Raw genomic sequence first — 22,329 nt, forward strand, 5'->3', positions numbered from 1 at the left:
ACCTCCTTTAAGAAAGAGTATAACAATGAAAAATGTAACACCACACAGAGCTCGGCTGGGTTAGACCACAAAGAATATTAAAATATCCCTTATAATTGCAGCATTATTTAGAAAAACATTATATCCTCCAAAAGATGCTGGGAATATCATTTTATCATTATTGTAGGATAGTTTGTGATTATCCAAAAGAGAAAAAAAAAAACCTCATGATTGTTGATTGCCAAATGATTTCATAATCTAACATCTCTTTATGACTGAATACGGAAAATGTAAATCTTCTGTGCTATTCATAACTTTGATCTAATGGTAGAATCATTATCATATTCAGTAAATTCACTGTATTTACTACAAATAAGTTCTATAAAATTGTTAACATTTACTTTCTAATAGTTAATGAAATCACTTATATTTTCTTCTATACAAATTCAATAGTTGCTAGTACAATCTAGTTCCTCTATCGGTAACATGTTTTATTATATTTTTATTGAAACTTTTTATTGATGATTTAAATTTCTGACTTGAAAAATGTTATTTATCAGAACTGATCTGCCTTGCCTTGTTTAGCACATTAAATTATAGCCCAAACACAGAATTTATCTTTCCTTATGATGGGCACAAACATCAGTATTCTGGGCAAATTCTTATTTACTAAAAGGGGCAGGGATCATAATTCAGAGTCTTTTCTGACTGTCATAAAAATAATACATTACTCATTCACACATATTTTTATTATTTTTCCACCACTGAACCACCAGAAATAACCTATTTTGAATAAAAATTCTACTCAAACATATCCATTTTATGCTACCATTGATGCTTAATAAATGTCTCACCACTGAAATTATTTCCAGCTATTCCTTCAGATTTCAGCTACTTCAACTACTTGTATTTAGTCAAATCCATATATGTGCCTGGTGTCAGGTAGGGATAGGAGTTGGGAAAATAGAAACCTTATTTAATAAAATAAGTATAGTAAAATAAAAATAATTGATGTAATTTCACAGAATTTGGGACTTGGAACAGATAATGCAGTTGGCCTAGTTTGTTCTAAATACCCTGATATGTCAAACATTTCTCTTTTTAGTTATACTATTCTTTCTGTCTACCACCCTTTGTTTATTTAATTTTCAAAACTAGAGACATAGTCTCAACTCACTTAATATTTTACATAGACCTTCCTATAGCATCTATCTTGCATAATAGTATTATACAGTACATAATATATATGCACATAAAACATGTACTATATATACCTACATTTTTCTTGATAAACCATAACATCTTCTCTCTGTCCCCCTGACTCCTTAAGCAGTACAGATTCAGTCCCATCCCTATTAAAATACCAACATCGTGCTTTCCAGACTTGGAAAAAACAATGCCTCATTTTGTATGGAACCAGGAAAAAACCCAGATAGCTAAGGCAGTTCTTAGTAATAAAAACAGAGCCAGAAGCATCAGCCTACCAGATATTAGGCTGTACTACAAGGACATAGGGGTCAAGACAGCATGGTACTGGCACAAAAATAGAGACATAGACATTTGAATTGAATTGAATTGAATAGAAAACCAGGAAATGAAGCTAACATCTTACAGCCACCTGACCTTTGATTAACCAAACAAGATCATACCTTGGGGAAAAGACTCCCTATTCAACTGGATATCCACATGTAAAAGACTGAAACTGGACCCGCATCTTTCTCCATTCACAAATACTGATTCAAGATGGATAAAAGTCTTAAATTTAAGGCATGAAACGACAACAATCCTCAGAGAAAGCATAGGAAAAACACTGGAAGATATCAGCCTGGGAAAGGACTTCATGAAGAAGACTGCTGTAGCAATTGCAACAACAATAAAAATAAACAAATGGGACTTAATTAAACTAAAAAGCTTCTGTACAGCTAAGAAGACAACAACCAAAGCAAATAGACAACCTACACAATGGAAAAGGATATTTGTATATTTTGAATCAGACAAAAGCTTGATAATTAGCATCTATAGAGAACTCAAATTAATCTACATAAAAAAAACCAACAATCCCATATATCAATGGGCAAGAGAGATGAATAGAACCTCCTCTAAAGAAGACAGACAATGGCTAACAAGCATATGGAAAAATGCTCATCACCCCTAATTATTAGAGAAATGCAAATCAAAAACATTCTGAGATATCATCTAACCCCAGTGAGAATGGCCCACATCACAAAATCTCAAAACCGCAGATGCTGGCGTGGATGTGGAGAGAAAGGAACACTTTTACAATGCTGGTGGGACTGCAAACTAATACAACCTTTTTATAAGGAAGTATGAAGAATCCTCAAAGAACTCAAGATAGACCTCCCATTTGATCCTGCAATCCCATTACTGGGCATCTACCCAGAAGGAAAAAAATCCTTTTACCATAAGGACACTTGCTCTAGACTGTTCATTGCAGCTCAATTTACAATCACCAAAATGTGGAAACAACCTAAATGCCCACCAACCCAGAAATGGAATAACAAGCTATGGTATATATATATACCATGGAATACTAGTCAGCCATTAAAAAAATGGAGACTTTACATCCTTTGTATTAACCTGGATGGAAGTGGAAGACATTATTCTTAGTAAAGCATCACAAGAATGGAGAAGAATGAATCCTATGTACTCAATTTTGATATGAGGACAATTAATGAGATTCATGACATGGCTGGGGTGGGGGAAGGGGAAAGCAGAGAGAGAAAGAAGGAGGGAGGGGTGGGGAAAGGAAGGGCAGAGAGAGGGAAGGAGGGAGAGGATGGGATCTCTGTGTATGACACATCTTCTGGGGGCAAGACACAATTCTAAGAGGAACTTTACCTGACGAATGCAATCAGTGTAATCTGATTTCTTGTACCCTCAATGAATCCCCAACAATTAAAAAAAAAAAAACTGAAGCTACCTATACATACAAAAAATAAATGAATAGATAAATAAATGCTACTGAACAACCAAAAAAGAAAAAATAAAGAATGCCCACTACAGAGTAAAACTTAGTAAAAAATATGTAGACGTAATAATTAGCTTGACATAAATCTGATTACAAACTCAGTCACTTATTTCTTAACTTCTCTGTGGTTCAGTTTCTCCATATATACATAGAGTAATAATATACCTTCTTTTTGGTTAGTTCCAAAAAAATATTCTAGCTTTACAACCCCCATTTAAAGGGTTAACAGTTTACTATGTCATCCTGTAATTTAAAATGAAATTGCAATTTAATTAAATCCACAGAACATATTGATATATTGCTCTTAACATGCATAATACATATGTTTTTCTCATGTATTATTTTGCTCATATAAAATATTACATAAATATACTGCAATTTTTCAATAAATATTATAATGTGGTAAGAAAACTATATTTATTTACATGAATTTTTAAGAAGAATAATAGATTAAAATAAAATCTACCATATCAGGGAGCAGATAAATTATATAAAGGCCAGGGCATAATTAAAAAAACTTTTTACTGCAAGTATACAGCCTACCTCATGTCTTAAATATATATATATGCATTATATTATGCATCTCATATTTTAGTTCAGATGCTTAAGTGAATCAAATATTGGTTAATTTTACTCCTTTGTTGATTTTCGAATACTAACTAGTTAATTTATTTTGCTTCCCTCTTTCTCTTTCACATACCTCTAAATAGTTGTTTTCTTATTTCTCTTGTTTCTTTTTTCTTTTCTTTCTTTTTTTTCCTTTTTTTTTGTATATTAGTCTTTTCTCTTTGAATTATTTTTAAAGAATAACCTGCTAGGGGACTGTAGTTAACTAAGTTATATTTATAACTATGCTCTATAAAACACATTCAGTCAACTTAAGACACATTTATCAAATTGAACATATATAAATTATCCAAACATACCTTAACATAGACATAATTTTCATTCTAATACCAATTCTTGCTCCTCAAACATATGAAAATTCCTTTGGTTAATCTACTTTGGTTTCCCAACAAAGCTAAACAATGTGATTGTGTAAATTGCTTTTGACAGATATATGGCGACAACTGGTCAAGTTTGCTCCCACTCTCATAAAACCTTAGAAGAACCACTGTGAAACAAATGTCTTAAACTACAATCAACAAGAAGGGATTATATCAAATATCTTCATATTTGATAATATAAGAAAGACTATTAAATATTTCCAAGCGTTAATTTTACAGCTACTAAACCTCTTAGCTTTTATATGTTTCAGTGTAGCCCCAAACTTACAATGTCTCAATTATATCACTTCTTTTGTAAACAACTCATTCTCTGAGATCAAGTAAACATACTACATTTGCAAAGCAAGGAAAAAGTAGAAAGAGAAATTAGAGAATGTATCATGTACTCACGGAATGTTCTATAAAATTCTTCAAGAGCCAGATGCTTGTCAGCATTAAAATCATCATATTTCAGTAGATCATAAAGAGTACAATCAGAAAGAGCCTTGTCAAGTTCTTCCTGCTTTATCACCTGACAGGAAAATTATAGCCATACTTTTATATCTGTGTCTTAAATTTCTATAGTATAATGTATTATACTAATCACATAATAAATAATGAAATAATCACATAATAAATCATTTTAAATCTGGAGCAGGGCAAAGCATGTACTTTGTGACAAATCCTGATTTTCAGGTAGGTACCAAACGATTATTGCTAACCATTTCAAAGACAGAAAGTAACACGGGTACTTAAGATTTAGTCCGGTGTTCTCATACAAAAGTGTCACAGTAGGACCTGACAAATCTAAACATCAAAAGAACATTTTGTGTGCACTCATTTGCTTTGCTATGTTTATACTGACTCAAGAAAATACCTCCACAGGAAAATTGCCTCCTGTGTCTTGGTGACCTATGTCAAAATAAAACAGTGCTATTTTCCAACAAAAATAGGAGGCAGTTTGTTCCAACTTTCTTCCTCTTATTATTTATATAATATGAAGTTAGATTTTTATCCCCTTCTTCCGAAACTCCTCCCCAGCTGGAACTTAAGTCATTTGGGATTGTGCAGGAACTCTCTCAGTCATAAAAGACTTATTAAGCAAATGACTGTTTCCAAGAGCCAAATAGAATTAATGCCCCGATTGATGATGAAAATCTATCCAAGTGTGGGGGAAGATAACATCAAACTGCTGTTCTCCTCTGTACTCAGTCCTATGGGCTGAAGCTGCAGGGTTTTTTATACTTTATTGATTTTCACTATTAGCTGTCATATAACTGAGCTCTCCAAGATTTATCAGATATTCCTATTCATTGCGGGTAGCTGCATAGCTGCGCCCATGGTCTTTCACACTCTTTCACATGCAAAGACTAATTCATCTTGCTGGGAGCTGTGCATCACAGTATTTTGTTTGTCTGTTTTAAATTCAGTGAAATAATAATTAAAAACACACACACTGATGCACAAGCTATGAAGTCAGTCGGCTCTGGGTTCAGCTCCTGCCAGTGACACATAATAATAACTCTAAAATTTCAGGCAAATCACTTGTCCTTTTCTCAATTAGAAAAAGAATGTAAAGATTTACACACAAACACACAATTGGATGCACGACTTAACCTACAGTATATACTCAAAAGCTATTGCTGAATGTTAAAAATAGTGATTTTTATATCATACGCTTATTCGTCAAATAGTTCCCTGGAGACTTCCAGACATCAGCCTGTGCACGTTATAGTTTCATAATGGATCATTGCTGCTTTTGGTAGAGTAGAGCTTTTCAGACTTTCTCTATTACATCAATAGCAGATTGGTGATGCTACTTTCTAAAGACCCTCAGATGCTCCTGAACTATATTTTGAACCTTTTTGGAACACTTCTATTCTGAAAGTTTTTGTATGAGTGTGGATGGGCTGCAGAGATAGTTGTGAAGATGGGGTTAAGCATGTGGGTCAGAGGAGCCTCCGGTCCTCTCTCTAGCCACCCAAGCAGTGAGGTTCAATGTTAACGCGTGCACTGCCAAATAGAAGTGCTGCAGTAAAGTGGGTTCTCTCTCTTTGTTAACATATCTGTATTAGAAATTGTATGGTTAAGCTGACATTTGTCACCTTAGAGGAGAATAAAGGCAAAAAGCTTGTCTGGTTTAGTTATAAATAGATCATAGAAGATAAGTATTAAACCCTACACTTCTACAGAATCTAGCTGGAAGGATGACCCAAACCACCTAATGCTGAAGCCATCTCTCCTACTGGAGCCATCTCTCCAACTGGCCTTTCCATTTAGAAAGCAGTAAAACTCTCGTTTTCCATCAGTTATCTCTTAGATCATGAGAAATGACTTGACTCTGGGAGCTGGAAGTAGGGGTACAGTGTGTTTGATCTTGCCTCACTTTGTTATTCTCAAACACATACAATGTTAGCATCATGGTAATATTTAGGATGCAGGGACACCAGGCCAGGCATTTTAATAATGTTTTAGTAACTTTTTATTCTCATACTTGTTTGTAAATTGACAGAGAACAGACGCTTGACGGAAATTTTTTCCTCATTTTCTGTCTCACATTTATTTTCATTCTAATGTCTCACTCAAATTAAATTGATTTATTAGATCAAGAGCATGGACTCCTACCTTTTTTGAGCATCTTTTTTTCTTTTTTTTTTTTTTTACAGTTTTTTTGGCCAGGGCTGGGGTCGAACCCGCCACCTCTGCCATATGGGGCCGGCGCCCAACTCCTTTGAGCCACAGGTGCTGCCCTTTTTTGAGCATCTTATTTAATGAGTGGACCTAGAGAAACTCATTGCCCTGGCTAGTAAAATTAAATAAGGGCGGTGCCTGTGGCTCAGTCGGTAAGGCCGCCGGCCCCATATACCGAGGGTGGCGGGTTCAAACCCGGCCCCGGCTGAACTGCAACCAAAAAATAGCCAGGCGTTGTGGCGGGCGCCTGTAGTCCCAGCTACTCGGGAGGCTGAGGCACGAGAATCACTTGGGCCCAGGAGTTGGAGGTTGCTGTGAGCTGTATGATGCCATGGCACTCTACCAAGGGCCATAAAGTGAAACTCTGTCTCTAAAAAATAAATAAATAAATAAAATAAAATAAAGCCCTGCTCATCTATATTGGAGCATATCCACGGTCAGGACAGGGGTGATTCAACTTCTCATTTGTCAATTTTTCAGATACATATTTTGTTCATTTTTGGTTCATGAAAAGCCACTTAAAACATTATGTTTAGAAACCATTTCTTTTTTTTTTTTTTTTTTGTTTTTTTTTTTATTGTTCGGGATTCATTGAGGGTACAATAAGCCAGGTTACACTGATTGCAATTGTTAGGTAAAGTCCCTCTTGCAATCATGTCTTGCCCCCATAAAGTGTGACACACACCAAGGCCCCACCCACCTCCCTCCTTCCCTCTTTCTGTTTCCCCCCCCATAACCATAATTGTCATTAATTGTCCTCATATCAAAATTGAGTACATAGGATTCATGCTTCTCCATTCTTGTGATGCTTTACTAAGAATAATATCTTCCACGTCCATCCAGGTTAATACGAAGGATGTAAAGTCTCCATTTTTTTTAATGGCTGAATAGTATTCCATGGTATACATATACCACAGCTTGTTAATCCATTCCTGGGTTGGTGGGCATTTAGGCTGTTTCTCATTTTGGCGACTGTAAATTGAGCTGCAATAAACAGTCTAGTACAAGTGTCCTTATGATAAAAGGATTTCTTTCCTTCTGGGTAGATGCCCAGTAATGGGATTGCAGGATCAAATGGGAGGTCTAGCTTGAGTGCTTTGAGGATTCTCCATACTTCCTTCCAGAAAGGTTGTACTAGTTTGCAGTCCCACCAGCAGTGTAAAAGTGTTCCCTTCTCTCCACATCCACGCCAGCATCTGCAGTTTTGAGATTTTGTGATGTGGGCCATTCTCACTGGGGTTAGATGATATCTCAGGGTTGTTTTGATTTGCATTTCTCTAATATATAGAGATGATGAACATTTTTTCATGTGTTTGTTAGCCATTCGTCTGTCGTCTTTAGAGAAAGTTCTATTCATGTCTCTTGCCCATTGATATAAGGGATTGTTGGCTTTTTTCATGTGGATTAATTTGAGTTCTCTATAGATCCTAGTTATCAAGCTTTTGTCTGATTGAAAATATGCAAATATCCTTTCCCATTGTGTAGGTTGTCTCTTTGCTTTGGTTATTGTCTCCTTAGCTGTACAGAAGCTTTTCAGTTTAATGAAGTCCCATTTGTTTATTTTTGTTGTTGTTGCAATTGCCATGGCAGTCTTCTTCATGAAGTCTTTCCCCAGGCCAATATCTTCCAGTGTTTTTCCTATGCTTTCTTGGAGGGTTTTTATTGTTTCATGCCTTAAGTTTAAGTCCTTTATCCATCTTGAATCAATTTTTGTGAGTGGGGAAAGGTGTGGGTCCAGTTTCAGTCTTTTACATGTAGACATCCAGTTCTCCCAACACCATTTATTGAATAGGGAGTCTTTCCCCCAAGGTATGTTCTTGTTTGGTTTATCAAAGATTAGGTGGTTTTAAGATGTTAGTTTCATTTCTTGGTTTTCCATTCGATTCCAAGTGTCTATGTCTCTGTTTTTGTGCCAGTACCATGCTGTCTTGAGCACTATGGCTTTAAATACAGTAATGTTTCAGGATATAAAATCAATGTCCACAAGTCAGTAGTCTTTGTATACACCAATAACAGTCAAGATGAGAAGCTAATTAAGGACACAACTCCCTTCACCATAGTCTCAAAGAAAATCAAATACCTAGGAATATACCTAACGAAGGAGGTGAAGGACCTGTATAAAGAAAACTATGAAATCCTCAGAAAGGAAATAGCAGAGGATATTAACAAATGGAAGAACATACCATGCTCATGGATGGGAAGAATCAACATTGTTAAAATGTCCATACTTCCCAAAGCAATCTACCTATTCAATGCCATTCCTATCAAAATACCAACATCATACTTTCAAGATTTGGAAAAAATGATTCTGCGTTTTGTATGGAACTGGAAAAAACCCCGTATAGCTAAGGCAGTTCTCTGTAATAGAAACCATTTCTTTCCTTTATGTCTCCAGATGGGAAACTTCGGCACACTCTTTGTAGGCTCCTAACAAGAGGAGTACTTTTCTTTTTTTCCTTCTTTTTAAGGGATTTATGGAGTTATAATTTACATATAAGAAATGAAGCACATTTAACATATACAGTTTGGTGAGTTTGCAGGACCTTTCAGTCAACCAGGAAAAATTGCTTTAGATAGGCAGAGACTTGACATCCTTAGAGTGCTGAGTGTCTGACTGTCAAGAAGAAAGTGTGATGGTCATGGAAGTAGATGTCCTGCCCCACTCCACACTGACCGCTCTTTAGCACGGGGGATCCCAACGTGGGGGACTTTGATAGCTCCTTCAACTTCTTTCATTTAGTATCTGGTATTGGTTCCAAAAACTTCTCACTTTCACTCTAGGCTTCTCAAAATGCACATATTACTTCTGGACTAGCAAGTCATGATACATTGCAATTTAAATACCCTGTGATGATGTCTCAGTCAAGGAGGCCAACCATAATTCCATTTGTTAACTCTTGTCAAAAAGTGAGGATGTTTCCCAAACTTACCAATGTTTTGGTGAACACCTTAAGGCTACAATAATAATAATAATAATAACTTTTATATACTTGTTTTTCTTGGGTCCACGTTCACGTTCTTAGGTATCTTAGGCTCCACAGAGGTTAGAACCCATGTCACAGGTGGAAGCATTAGCAGAGTGCACAGCATCCGGGGAGCCAGAGTGCAGCATCTCAGTGGGGGATCATATGCATATTCAGTGTAATGGCATTTTCAAAGTGTGTAAGGACTATAATAATTCAAGGGTGATTCAGTGTTTTAGGGACTGGATTTTCCTACAACTGCTCTGTGAGAATATACTAATCTTTTTACTATTCTTTTCCTCTCACTTACTCAATTGTCCATTCAATGAATCAGTTTTGACTGCCAAGGCATTGTGCTAGGCTCTGAACACACAGCAGACAATTATATGTACAAAAATCCCTCTCTGTGTAGAATTTATATTCTAGTGGAGGGAGAGAAAAGAAATGTATATGTAAAATGCATATTATGTCATATGATTATAGTGATGAAAAGATAAAACTTGGAAAAGAAATAGAATGTGTTGGGAGTGGGTGTAGAGGTATTGACTTCCTGTTACAGAGAGGTAAATGTATTAGACTTGGAGGATATAGCATGATTTGGAAATGTAAGAACTATCATGCTGACTTTCATAAAATGGGTAAAACATACAGGATTGATTTTTTTCTGTCTTTTTAATTCAAAATACTATGTATTGTGGGAATATAAATGTCTTTGTTACACAGATATATTTTTAATAATGCTTAAGTAGAGGCTTTTATTGTACCCATCACCTAAGCAGCATTCATTGTATATGACAGATAGGTTTAACCCCTCTTTTCTTCCTTTTTTCCCCCTTTTTGATTTCCAATGATATCTTTGTGCTCATGCCGGCCCATCAGTTATTCCCAATTATTAAAGAGTACATGTAGTGATTGTTTTTCCATTCCTGAGATACTTCATTTAGGATAATGGTCTCTAGTTCCAAGTTGCTGCAAATGACATTATTTCATTGCTTTTTATGGCTGACTAGTACTCCCTGGTATATATGTATACCACGTTTTATTAAGCAACTCATGAATTGATGGGCACTTGTTTTGATTCTACATTATTAACACTATGAATTGTGCTACAACAAACATTTGAGTGCAGCGTCTTTTTGATAAAATGACTTCTTTTCCTTTGAGAAGATATCTAGTGGTGGGATTTCTGGGTATATTGGTACATTTATTTCCTAGAGGACCCTCCATATTGTTTTCCATTGAGTTTGTACTAATCTACAGTGTTTAAGCATTCCGTTTTCACTGTATTCACTTAAGCATTTGTTGTTTTTTGCCATTTTAGTGATGGCCAGTCTAAGGGGGTATGATGATTAACGGTATTGAGCATTTCTTCATATGACTTATTGCCCATTTATCTTCTTTCAAACAAACAAAACACTTTTTGATCAGGTTATTTGTTTTCTTTTTGCTGAGTTGTTTGAGTTCTTTGTAGATTCTAAATATCAGGCCTTTGTTGCATGTGTAATTTGCAAATATCTTCTCCCATTCTGTAGGTTGTTTATTTGTTTCATTGATCATTCCCTCTGCTGTGCAGAAGCTTTTTAACACAATCAAATCCTTTTTATTTATGTTTGTTGTTGCTGTATTTTCCTTTGGGGCCTTCATCATAAATTTTTTATGTAGAGCTTATCCTACGTTTTCTTCTGGAATTTTTATGGTTTTATGCCTTACAGTCAAGTGTAAGTGTTTCATCCAACTTGAAGTCATTTTCATAAGATACATGGTGAGAGACAGGGCCCTGTTTCTTTCATCTGCGTGGGGTTGATTTTGACTGTGCTTGTAGTGTAGGGGAGAGACGGGAGGATGAGTGGAATCTTTTTTTTTTTCTTTCTTTCTTTTTTTCCTTGGTGGAGTCAGGAGAGAAACAGCAACTGTGAGCTCATGTTCATGTCATGTGAGCTCTTCCCTATTCCTTTACAAAATATTTTTCCCCAAACTAATCATAATCATGTCACTGTCACCATGGTCTTGATGGTACTAGTGCTCAGTGCTCCTCATCTTCTTTGGCACTACTGTGAATGGGATAGAGTCCTTAACTGTTCTTTCAACTTGACTATTGTTGGTATACATAAAGGCCACCGATTTATGAATGTTGATTTTGTAACCTGAGACGCTGCTGTATTCCTTGATCACTTCTAAGAGTTTTATAGTAGAGTCCCTAGTGTTTTCCAGATATACAATCATATCATGTGGGAAGAGTGAAAGTTTGATCTCTTCTGACCCTATGTGGATACCCTTGATCGCCTTTTCTTCCCTAATTGCAGTGGCTAAAACTTCCATTACAATGTTAAAAAGTAATGGAGACAATGGGCAGCCTTGTCTGGTTCCTGATCTGAGTGGAAATGATTCCAATTTAACTCCATTCAATATGATATTGGCTGTGGGTTTGCTGTAGATGGCCTCTATCAGTTTAAGAAATGTCCCTTCTATACCAATTTTCTTAAGTGTTCTGATCATGAATTCTTTGCAACTAATATGTACCAAGAAGTTTGCCAGGTACTGGAGGTAAATTAATCAATAAGAATGACACAGTTCCGCCGGGTGTGGTGGCTCACGCCTGTAATCCCAGCACTGTGGGAGGCTGAGGAGGGAGAATTGCTTGAGCTCAGGAGTTCAAGACTCGCCTGAGCAGCAGTGCGACCCCAACTCATGAAAAAAATGGAAAAACCCAGCGGGGCACTGCAGCTAGCGCCTGTAATCCCAGAGGCTTCCGGAGGCTGAGGCAACAGGGTGCCCATAGCCTTAGTCTGAGGTTGCAGTGAGCTCCCACGCCCACTGCACTCTGCTCAGGGGCCCAGGGTGGGACTCTGTCTCAACAACAACAACAACAAGAACAACAACAACAAAAAGTAAAGAAGAATGATACAGTCCCTACCCTCATGGAGTTTTCATTTATCCTGGACAGGATGAATGGAAATACAAAATTAAATTATTATACATCTTTTTTTGACACAAAGTCTAACTTTGTATCCCTCTGTAGAGTGCTGTGGCATCATAGCTCAGAGCAACATCATACTCTTGGGCTCAAGTGATTCTCTTGCCTCAGCCTCCCAAATAGCTGGGACTATAGTCACCAGCTGAGTCTTTCTATGTTTAGTGGAGATGGGGTTCTCACTGTTGTTCAGGCTGGTATCCAACTCCTGAGCTCAAAGGATTCTCCTGCCTCAGGCTCAGTGTGCTGGAATTACAGACATGAGTCATTGTGCCCAACCTGATATTAAATTATTAAGTAAGGGGCGGTGCCTGTGGCTCAGCGGGTAGGGCACCGGTCCCATATGCCGGAGGTGGCGGGTTCAAACCCAGCCCTGGCACAAAAAAAAAAACAAAAAAAAATAAAAATAAAAATAAATTATTAAGTAAGATAATTATACATTATCAATAGTGCTTCTAAAAAATAAGAAAGTAGAGTAAAAAATTAATATTATATATTTCAAATTACTTAATTATATATCTAAGATGCTATCCTGCAGTAGATGTATTAAAAGAAAAGGAGTAAATGAAAATAATCAAGTTTCAGATTTCTTTCAGGTTTTCTAAAATGCCTAATATAATATTTATTTCTAAATCTCTAAAATGCCTAATATAATATTTATAATATTTATTATTATATAATATTTATATAATATAATAAAAAATTATAGAGCCAGCTATATTTCTTTTGAAATAACAGCCAAAGAGATTCTTTTTATTAAACAATGGGTAGGAAGGAAAGTATTTTACTCTTAAGATATTGTATATAGCCTGTAAGGATTCTCAGAACACAAATACCACATTTTAAAATGTATCTTGTCATTGTTTAGAAAAGATGCTACAAATGCATTTTTTTAAGAAACCTAAAGATTGATTTTGCAGTTGTTTTGTGCATGTTATAGACAATACTTAAGAAAAAGAAAAGTATCTGAAACGATTACTAACATTTCCAGATGCGATTGAAAATACTGATTTTTAATTATAGCACGTAAACCAACAGTTACAGGCCTTCTCTTTTTTGCTTAAGTGCAAATTGCTGCTGTTATTATTTTTCTGAAATCCCAGCACTGTTGAGGAAAGGAGTAGTACTCTCAGGATCTGCTGGCGTTGACAATGCCATTCTCAAATACCTGGTTTCCACTGCTTTCTTTTGTATACTAGATAAGACTATGGGCTTTTAAACACAAGAAATAGTTGTTCATTCTCCTTTAAGGCACAATTTGGACAAATTCCTTTGTGCTTTCTACCCTCCTATGTTAAATAGGATTAATTACCATGGCATTCCCTAAAAATCCTCACTTAAATCTTACTTCTCTATCCATACAAATGCTTATTTATTTGGATTTGGTTTGCTCTCATTTAAACAGCTTTTTATCTGTGAAAAAAACAAAAACAAAAAACCACTACTTCTAATGTTATAGGAAATAAATATATTGACTAGATCAGAACGTTTTAAAAAATCTTTAAATTTGGGATAGGATTTGACAACCTGAAGACTAACTATCCATTCCCAATGTAACATTTCCACTAAATTTTAAAGAAACATACTTGATACATAAAAATGTTGAAAAAGGAAAAAACCTCATAGCCTTGTCCATCTTGTAAGCTTGAAAATGCCTACTTTCATTTATGCTTGCTTTTTATTTAATTTTGTAAATGTATTTACACATGGAAGTCATCGAGAAAATAGTATTTTAAGTCAAATGGGTATAACATAATTATCTAAATTCTGTAGTTCTTTTCATTATTTCAATAAAGGGTTGGTATGTGTGTCTATTAGGGAAATATTTCATCCTAATATCCATTTCTAAAGTAAATCAGCTTATAAAAATGACAAAATCTAAATGGAGAAAAACTTAAATATACTCATTACGGCTGCTTGTCTAAACTCTGAATCACAAGGGAATTACTTGGCTTACTTAAATTCTACTGGTGTTATTTTACCAAATGGACAGAGGCCTGAAGATCTGACTTTCTAAGTTGTTAGTGCCATTATATTTCAAGTTCCCCTTTGCTGATAACAAACTAAAGGCTACGATTCAAACAAGTGAAGCTTACTATGCTGCCCTTATCTGACCCAGAGACCAAAGAAGTAACTGTCCATTCTCCTTAGACCCCTTTTTGTGTGCTTCCTACACTGGTTCACCTTTGTGAAATCCAAGTCTCCCCATATTGCTTAGTATATTCCCCAATGGGACTCAACTTCCTTTCCTTTCCCTTCCAACCCAAACCCTCCATTGTGCCCTCTGCAAATTCAGAAAACTATACTTTGCCTTCCATTTCTTATAAAAATATGTTCTTCACTACAATGACTTTAGAAAAATCTGACTGCGTCTTAATGAAACTATTAATTTTAATTAACTTAAATAGAAGCTAATTTCTCTTATATGCCTATTCTACCCAGTATAAGGAAGGTGATAGATAACTGAATGGTTCCCTACCGGCGTTTCTGGAATATTTCCTTTTCCAAAATCATTCTCCTTCTGATAGATAAATAAACAGATAGATAGACGAGAGAGAGAGAAAGAGAAGAAATACATAAATCCACTCCTAATTTCAGTTACGGGATTCTTTCCTATTCTCTCACCATAATTCACTGATGGAATTAGCTCCTGGTTCATAGTATTTTTATCTAGCCTTACTTTTTCACTATTCTCAGTAACTTCAATATCCATGGGAATAAACCATCCAGAAGAGCTTCTTTTCATAGCAAATTATCTTTGAGCTTCTTTCTGCCAGTGTTTTTTTTTTTTTTTTTTTTTTTTTTTCTGCTACATGCTACTCTATCAAGAGGACCAGCTCATTCCACAGGCCATCTGATCCTGAAATCTTGGTTTCGAGCATTACACATGCAGGTCGGTTTTAGGAATAACATATGTTATCAAAGCTACAAATGTGGTGCCATGTGGCTGACTGACTAACCACACTAGACAAATACACTATGCTTGTGAGATCTCCCAGGATGCCTTGACAACATGATTTTAAAAAAGAAAAATTTTCATGTGTTTGTTGAGGCTTTGCCAGAGCTGTTGGTCTCTGAGACATATACATTGGAAAATTAAGCCAATTATTGAACATAGTTTTTCAAGGATAATTTTCATGTAAGCAAGCATTTTTGAAGCTCAGATTACACATCAACCCCAAAGAATATAGCACAGATTTAAGAAAACATATAGGTCCACCCAGAACTAAATAAACATCTATTCATTTTTAATAAAGAGAATATAGGCAATTAGAAACAAAGGCACCCAAACAAAAAATTTTAACTGTGATTGAGATCTTTCTTTTGTTATACAGTAATTAACACACATAGGTGAGAGGGAACAGTTCTATTCTATTCCTGTAAAATACAAATATGATGGATACCTCACTCTACCTTACCATCTCACTATGTATTTTTTTAAGAATCAGAAATTATTAAGAAATGGCATAAACTTGGTCTGATACTTGAGTAAATTGAAAAGTATGTGGATTTTACCTGGCTCTGAGGGGTTGAAAAATATGGCAGAAAGCAGAGGCCAGGAATTTTCTCTCACCTCTAGGACTACAGATAACTATGCCTCCTGAGAGACAAGAGGATGACTGACATCATTTCTTTTTAATGCTGGAGTTGTTATAGCCTATAACTTGCCATTATTTTTTAAGTAAGGCTGATGTTTGGCAACTGGGAAACGTGATTTATTTGGTTATACAAATTTAAAAGGAAGATTTAAAATAGAACCATAGTGTTTTACATGATAAGGAACTTGAAGGAAAAATCCAAAAATCAGATGTTAGAGAAAGAGTCAAGCACAGCATGTAGGGTGTGGAAAATGCAAAGAACTACCCAAACAGAATAAGAAAAGAAAAAGTGTGTGTGGTACTCAATCTAAACTGGATTTCAATTCTCTACAACCTCTTTCAGAAGATAGAAATAGAAGGAATACTTCCTAACTCATTCTATGAGGCCAACATTGTACTAATCCCCAAACAAAAGAAAGATATTCTAAGAAATAAAACTACTGACCAATATCTCTCATGACTATAGATGCAAAAGTCCTCGAAAAAAAACTAACAAATCAAACTCAACAACATATGAGAATTATTTTATATAATAAGCAAGTGGGAATCTATTTCAAGTTACAAGCCTGGTTCAGCATTCAAAATCCACTTAGTGTAATCCATCAAACCAACAACCTAAAGAAGAAAAATAATATGATCATAACAATAGATGGGGAAAAGCATTTGAAAAAATTTAACACATATTCATGGTAAAAATTCTCATTATAATAACAGTAGAGGGAAATTTCTTCCACTTGATAAAGAATGTATCTACCATAATTCTGTGGCTAGCATCGTAATTAATAGGGGCTTGAAGCTTTCTCCCCCAAATCAGGAACATGACAAAGATGCCCCCCTCACCATTCCTTTCTAATATTGTACTGAAGGCTTAGGTGATTTGATAAGACTAGAAAACACTAAAAGAATATAAAGGCATATTAGGAAACTAGGTTTGTTCACAGATACATGATTATCTACACAAACCATATTAAAAAATCTACAAAAATACTCCTTAAACTAATGAGCTATCACTGCAAGTTCTCAGGATGTAGGGTTATGATACAAAAGTCAGTGGCTTTCCTATTCTCCAGAAATGAGTATATTTAATTTAAAATTAAGATTACAATACTATTTACACTAGCACCTTCCAAAATGAATATACCGTCTTTCCCCGAAAATAAGACAGTGTCTTATTTTAAGGTGTGTTCCCAAAGATGCGCTAGGTCTTATTTTCAGGGAACGTCTTATCTTTCCTGTAAGTAGGTCTTCTTTTCGGAGGATGTCTTGTTTTCGGGGAAACAGGGTATAATAGATCTAAATCTAATCAAAATTGTTTAAAATCTATATGAACTACAAAACTCTAATGAATGCAATTAAAGAAGAATTAAAGAATTAGAAAAATACTCCATGTTCGTGTATAGGTATGCTCAATATTTTCAATATATCAATTCTTTCAAACTTGATATAGATTCAATGCAATCACAATCAAAATCTCAGCAAGTTACTTTGTGTATATCAGTAAATTTATTATAAGTTTACATGAAGGGGAAGAATTCCTAGACTAGCCAAAACAATATTGAAGAAAAACAATTTTGGGGAACTAACAATACCTGTCTTCAGGACTTACTCTAAGTCTAGCATAATCAAGACAGTGTGCTATTGATGAAAGAATAGATAAATTGATCTACGAAACAGAATAGAGCCTAGAAAGAGACCCACATACATAGAGTCAACAAAGGCAATACAAAAGTGCAACTATAGCTCTTTCAACAAATAAGACTTCAAAATGGATATATATATGTAACAAATGAACTGAGACAAAGACTTCCACAAAAATAACTTCCCAAAAATGAACTTAAAATGGATCATAGATCTAAATATGAAATGAAAAACTGTAAAATTCCTATAATGTAACATAGCAAAAGCCCTAGATAATTATGGAAATTGAGATGATTTTAGATACAGCACCATGGGTATGATCTATGAAATTAATAACTGATAAACTCAATTTCAAGGAAATAAAACAAACAAACAAACAAATAAACAAAACAAAAACCTTCTGAACCACAAAAGAAAACATCAAGGAAAAGCCACAACTGGGAGAAAATATTTGTGAAATATTGAAAGGAAAAGCCACACCGGGAGAAAATATTTGTGAATGACATTAACGAAATGATTTTTAAAATGGAGAAAAAGAGCAAACAATCCCATTTACACATGGGCCAAAGCTGTGAACAGAAACTTCTCTGAAAGACAACAAGAAAGGCCAAGAAAAACGTGAAAAAAAGCACATTGTCCCTAATAATTAGAGAAATGTAAATCAAAACCACACTGAGATATCACCTCATCCCAGTGAGAATAGCCCACAAAACAAAACCCCAACGTTGCAGGAGATGGTGTGGATGTGGAGAGAGGGGAGCATTGTTACACTGCTGGTAGAATTGGAAACAAATACAGTCTTTTTGGAAAGAAGTATGGAGAATCCTGAAAGAATTAAAAGTAGACCTTCCATTTGATCCTGCAATACCATTACTAAGTATTTACTCAGAAGAAAAGTAATCATTTTACCACCAGGACATTTGCACTAGAATGTTTATTGCAGCTCAATTCACAATTGCTGAGACATGGTAACAAGCCCAAGTACCCACCAACACACAAATTGATTAATAAACTGTGGCATATGTATACAATGGAATACTGTTCAGGCATAAAAAAGGATGGAGACTTTACATCTTTTGTATTAACCTGGATGGAGTTGAAGAACATTTCTTTTTAGTAAAGTATCACAAGAATGGAAAAGCAAGGATCCAACATACTCAAACCACTAGAAAAACAAGTACATGCCCACATGACAGAAAAACACAAGTGTATTCAAGTGGGAGACAAAGGGGAAAAGGAAAAAGGGAAAGGGGTGGCGGGGATGGATTGATGAGCTCTCACCTAATGTACCTAAAACAAGGGTGTACAGCACAACTCTAGATGAAGGGCTCAACTACAACTTGAACTCTACCTGAGAAATGCAAACAACATAACCTAATCATTTGTACACTCATATAATCTGAAAAAGATAAATAATAATAAATGGGTGAATTATCTGGGAAGAAACATCACCAAAGAAAATATACAGATGGCAAATAATTATATGAAAAAGTGCTTCACATAATATTTCATCAGGGAAAGGCACATTGAAACGATAACAAGATACCATTACACACTGGATATAATGGCCAGAACCTAGAACACTGACATGATCAAAAGCTGGTGAGGAAGTGGAGCAACAGGAAGTCTTTCATTTGCTATTGCTAGGAATGCAAAATGACACATTCACTTCACAGGACAGGTTGGTAGTTTCTTACCAAACTAAGTTTCCTCTGTTATCATATGATAAGAAATTGTACTCCTTGGTTTTTATCCCAAATCATTAAAAATTTTTTCCCACACAAAACCTGCCTATGTGTATTTATAACATCCTTATTCATAAAGCTAAAACTTGGAAGTAACCATGATTTCCTTCCAAAGGTGAATGGGATATATGCAGGACAAAGTCAGTAAACAATCTTTTTAGAATATTAACTTTGTGTGGCACTTGACTGGGTAATATATAACTGAGATTCTGAAGATGTCTTCTACTCTCACAACATCAGAACTTTCATAGATTTGAAAGAATGCTCTTTAGACATAACATGTAAATTGAAAGGAGTTGAGAAAACAATACCAAACTTTGTCGCAGATAAACTTTATTATGGGTTGAATTGTGTCTCCCAAAAGATTTTGTAAGTCTTAGCCTCTGGTACCTCAGACGATGACCTTATTTGGCAAAAGAATCATTGCAGATAAAAATAGATAAATTACCATAAGATTATACAGGAGTGGGGTACATCCTTAATCCTATATGATTGGTGTCCTTATAAGAAGAAGCAAGAACATGCGACAAAAAACACAGGAGAAACAAGCCATGACTATGGAAGCAAAGATTGGGGTGACGCCTGTAAGAGGTGAAGAATGTCAGAGAGTGCCTGGGGCTACATCAAGCTAGAGGAAGCAAGGGGCTTCCTTGCTTAAAGAGTTCTGTGATGTCACAGATCATAGCAACCTCAAACTCCTGGGCTCAAGTGATTCTTTTGCCTCAGCCTCCCAAATAGCTGGAACTACAGGCACCAGCCACAATGCCTGGCATTTTTTTTTTTTTTTATTATAGTTGTCATTGTTGTTTAGCAGGCCCAGGCCAGGCTCAAACCTGCCTCCTGCAGTGTATGTGGCTGGTACCCTACTCACTAAGCCATGGGCGCTGAGCCTATAATAAACTTCTAATTTTACTCTAATTCCAGAGTTCAATTTCTTATACCCTAATGTCTGAAATTTAGTAACTACAAAACAATAAATGCAGACTGAAATTAAAGAAGATAATAAAAATGATATCAAGTTTAATTCATTTTGATGATGATGGTAACTATAACCAAATTTGCTAACAAATTTCGGGGCTCAGAAACTTTTCCTTTATAAGACCAGTATTCGACCATGTCAGTTTTTTGAAAAAAGCCATAAAATTAACCATAAAAGAATGAATAACATGATATTATGGAAATAGCCTATCCAATATTTTTTTCCAAACCTGTATTCACTGTTAAGGGCAGGAGCAAAATCTGAATCAAGAATATTTTATAGGATGGGCGGCGCCTGTGGCTCAAGGAGTAGGGCGCCGGTCCCATATGCCAGAGGTGGCGGGTTCAAACCCAGCCCCGGCCAAACACACACACACACACACACACACACACACACACACACACACACACACACACACACAAGAATATTTTATAGGGATCATCAAAAAATCAGCAAAATCTATCGTTGCCATTACCATTTTTCTATCACCCTAGTTTGGCTGTTTCTCTCTTCATTACTTCCTAAAATCAGTACATGCTTTTGAAGAAAGCTTGTCTTTCATTTTATACTTCCACTACTGGCCACAACTACTTCAGGTTCTTAAATAAGCGTCTAAGGGTCTCCTTCAAACTAACCTGTATGTCTCAGTAGCACACCCACCAAAAATATTTATTTTGCCAAAATCGGTTCACAAGAAAGACTTTTTTTTTAAAGTATTCTCTTTAATAATAATTTTTACCCATATAATGTATGACAACTTTCAAATAAATTAAATTTAATAATAGTATTAAAGCCAAATTGAATATGTTAAAATTGATCCTTATGTAGTACAAAATTACTGAAATATGCCAGGGAGTCAATACTATCTTAATTTTTTTTTTTTTTACATTTTGTTATAGACATACTTAACTAACTGTTGTTTAGTACTTTCTTCACATACTGGATAAATCACCTTTGATTGACTGATAGAAAATTAAACATTACATAGTTTCCAGAATGTATCAGGAAAGATCTTAAATTCTATAAGATAGACAACTTGTAATTCCTTCAGGCATTTAAAGTACAGAAATCTATCAAAAATTTTTCACACCATAATACACCATAATGTAATCAAATTTGCTCTTTAAAAATATTGTGTTCTCACGTTTTATTAATATGGATTAAATGTATATTATACTACTCTAGAGTAAATTCACACAAATGCAAACCTACTGGGGATGCCACATTACAATAGGTGTGTTAATTTAGTAAATAATCATACCTGAGTTAGTTCATTAATATCTATAAGTCCATTACTGTCCGCATCAAAATATTTAAACATTTGATCCACCAACAGCTTCTTCCGAGATAGGTCATCACCGTTAGGATTTTCATTTTCTTGCATAATATACTTTTGGTTTTGTAAGTTTAAAAGCATTTTTTTCATCTTGCTGTATTCAGTGGTCTTGCAGTTATCTCCTGTAATAAGAGAACGAAGTTATTTTCAAAGTAATATTATTTAAAAGAAAGAATATATTTAATTAAAGTTTATAAGCTAATATTTTATGGATAACATATTATGTACATTATTTTTTCATTTATAGTTTTGCTTGATTTATAACTTGTAGAAGGATGAGGAATGAACTTTCTCCACTGTAGGATAGAAATTATTTCTATCCAACCTAATAACAACATATTTGCTATACTATTTCAGTGATATTATGAGGGAAAAGATTGGATGAAGAAAAGCATGATAGTTCCAATTTGCTCTTGCGTTTAAATTTATTTTTTTAGTTTTAATCCTGACTCT

At 35.1% G+C, this 22,329-nt stretch overlaps 1 protein-coding gene across 4 annotated transcripts in view; it reads right to left on the reverse strand.

Moving 5' to 3' along the window:
- FSTL5 (follistatin like 5) overlaps window positions 1–22,329 on the reverse strand; it is a 778,095-nt gene that overhangs the window by 380,681 nt on the left and 375,085 nt on the right. For all 4 annotated transcript variants that reach the window (XM_053583841.1, XM_053583826.1, XM_053583835.1 and 1 more), the window contains exons 5-6: window positions 21,802–21,998; window positions 4,366–4,486 (exon numbers count right to left, since the gene is read on the reverse strand). In XM_053583841.1, the coding sequence (XP_053439816.1) occupies window positions 4,366–4,486; window positions 21,802–21,998 (318 nt within the window). The remainder of the gene's footprint in view (window positions 1–4,365; window positions 4,487–21,801; window positions 21,999–22,329) is intronic.

The sequence above is a fragment of the Nycticebus coucang genome, chromosome 1 (genome assembly GCF_027406575.1).
Source record: "Nycticebus coucang isolate mNycCou1 chromosome 1, mNycCou1.pri, whole genome shotgun sequence".
NCBI classification, from domain to species: Eukaryota; Metazoa; Chordata; class Mammalia; order Primates; family Lorisidae; genus Nycticebus; species Nycticebus coucang.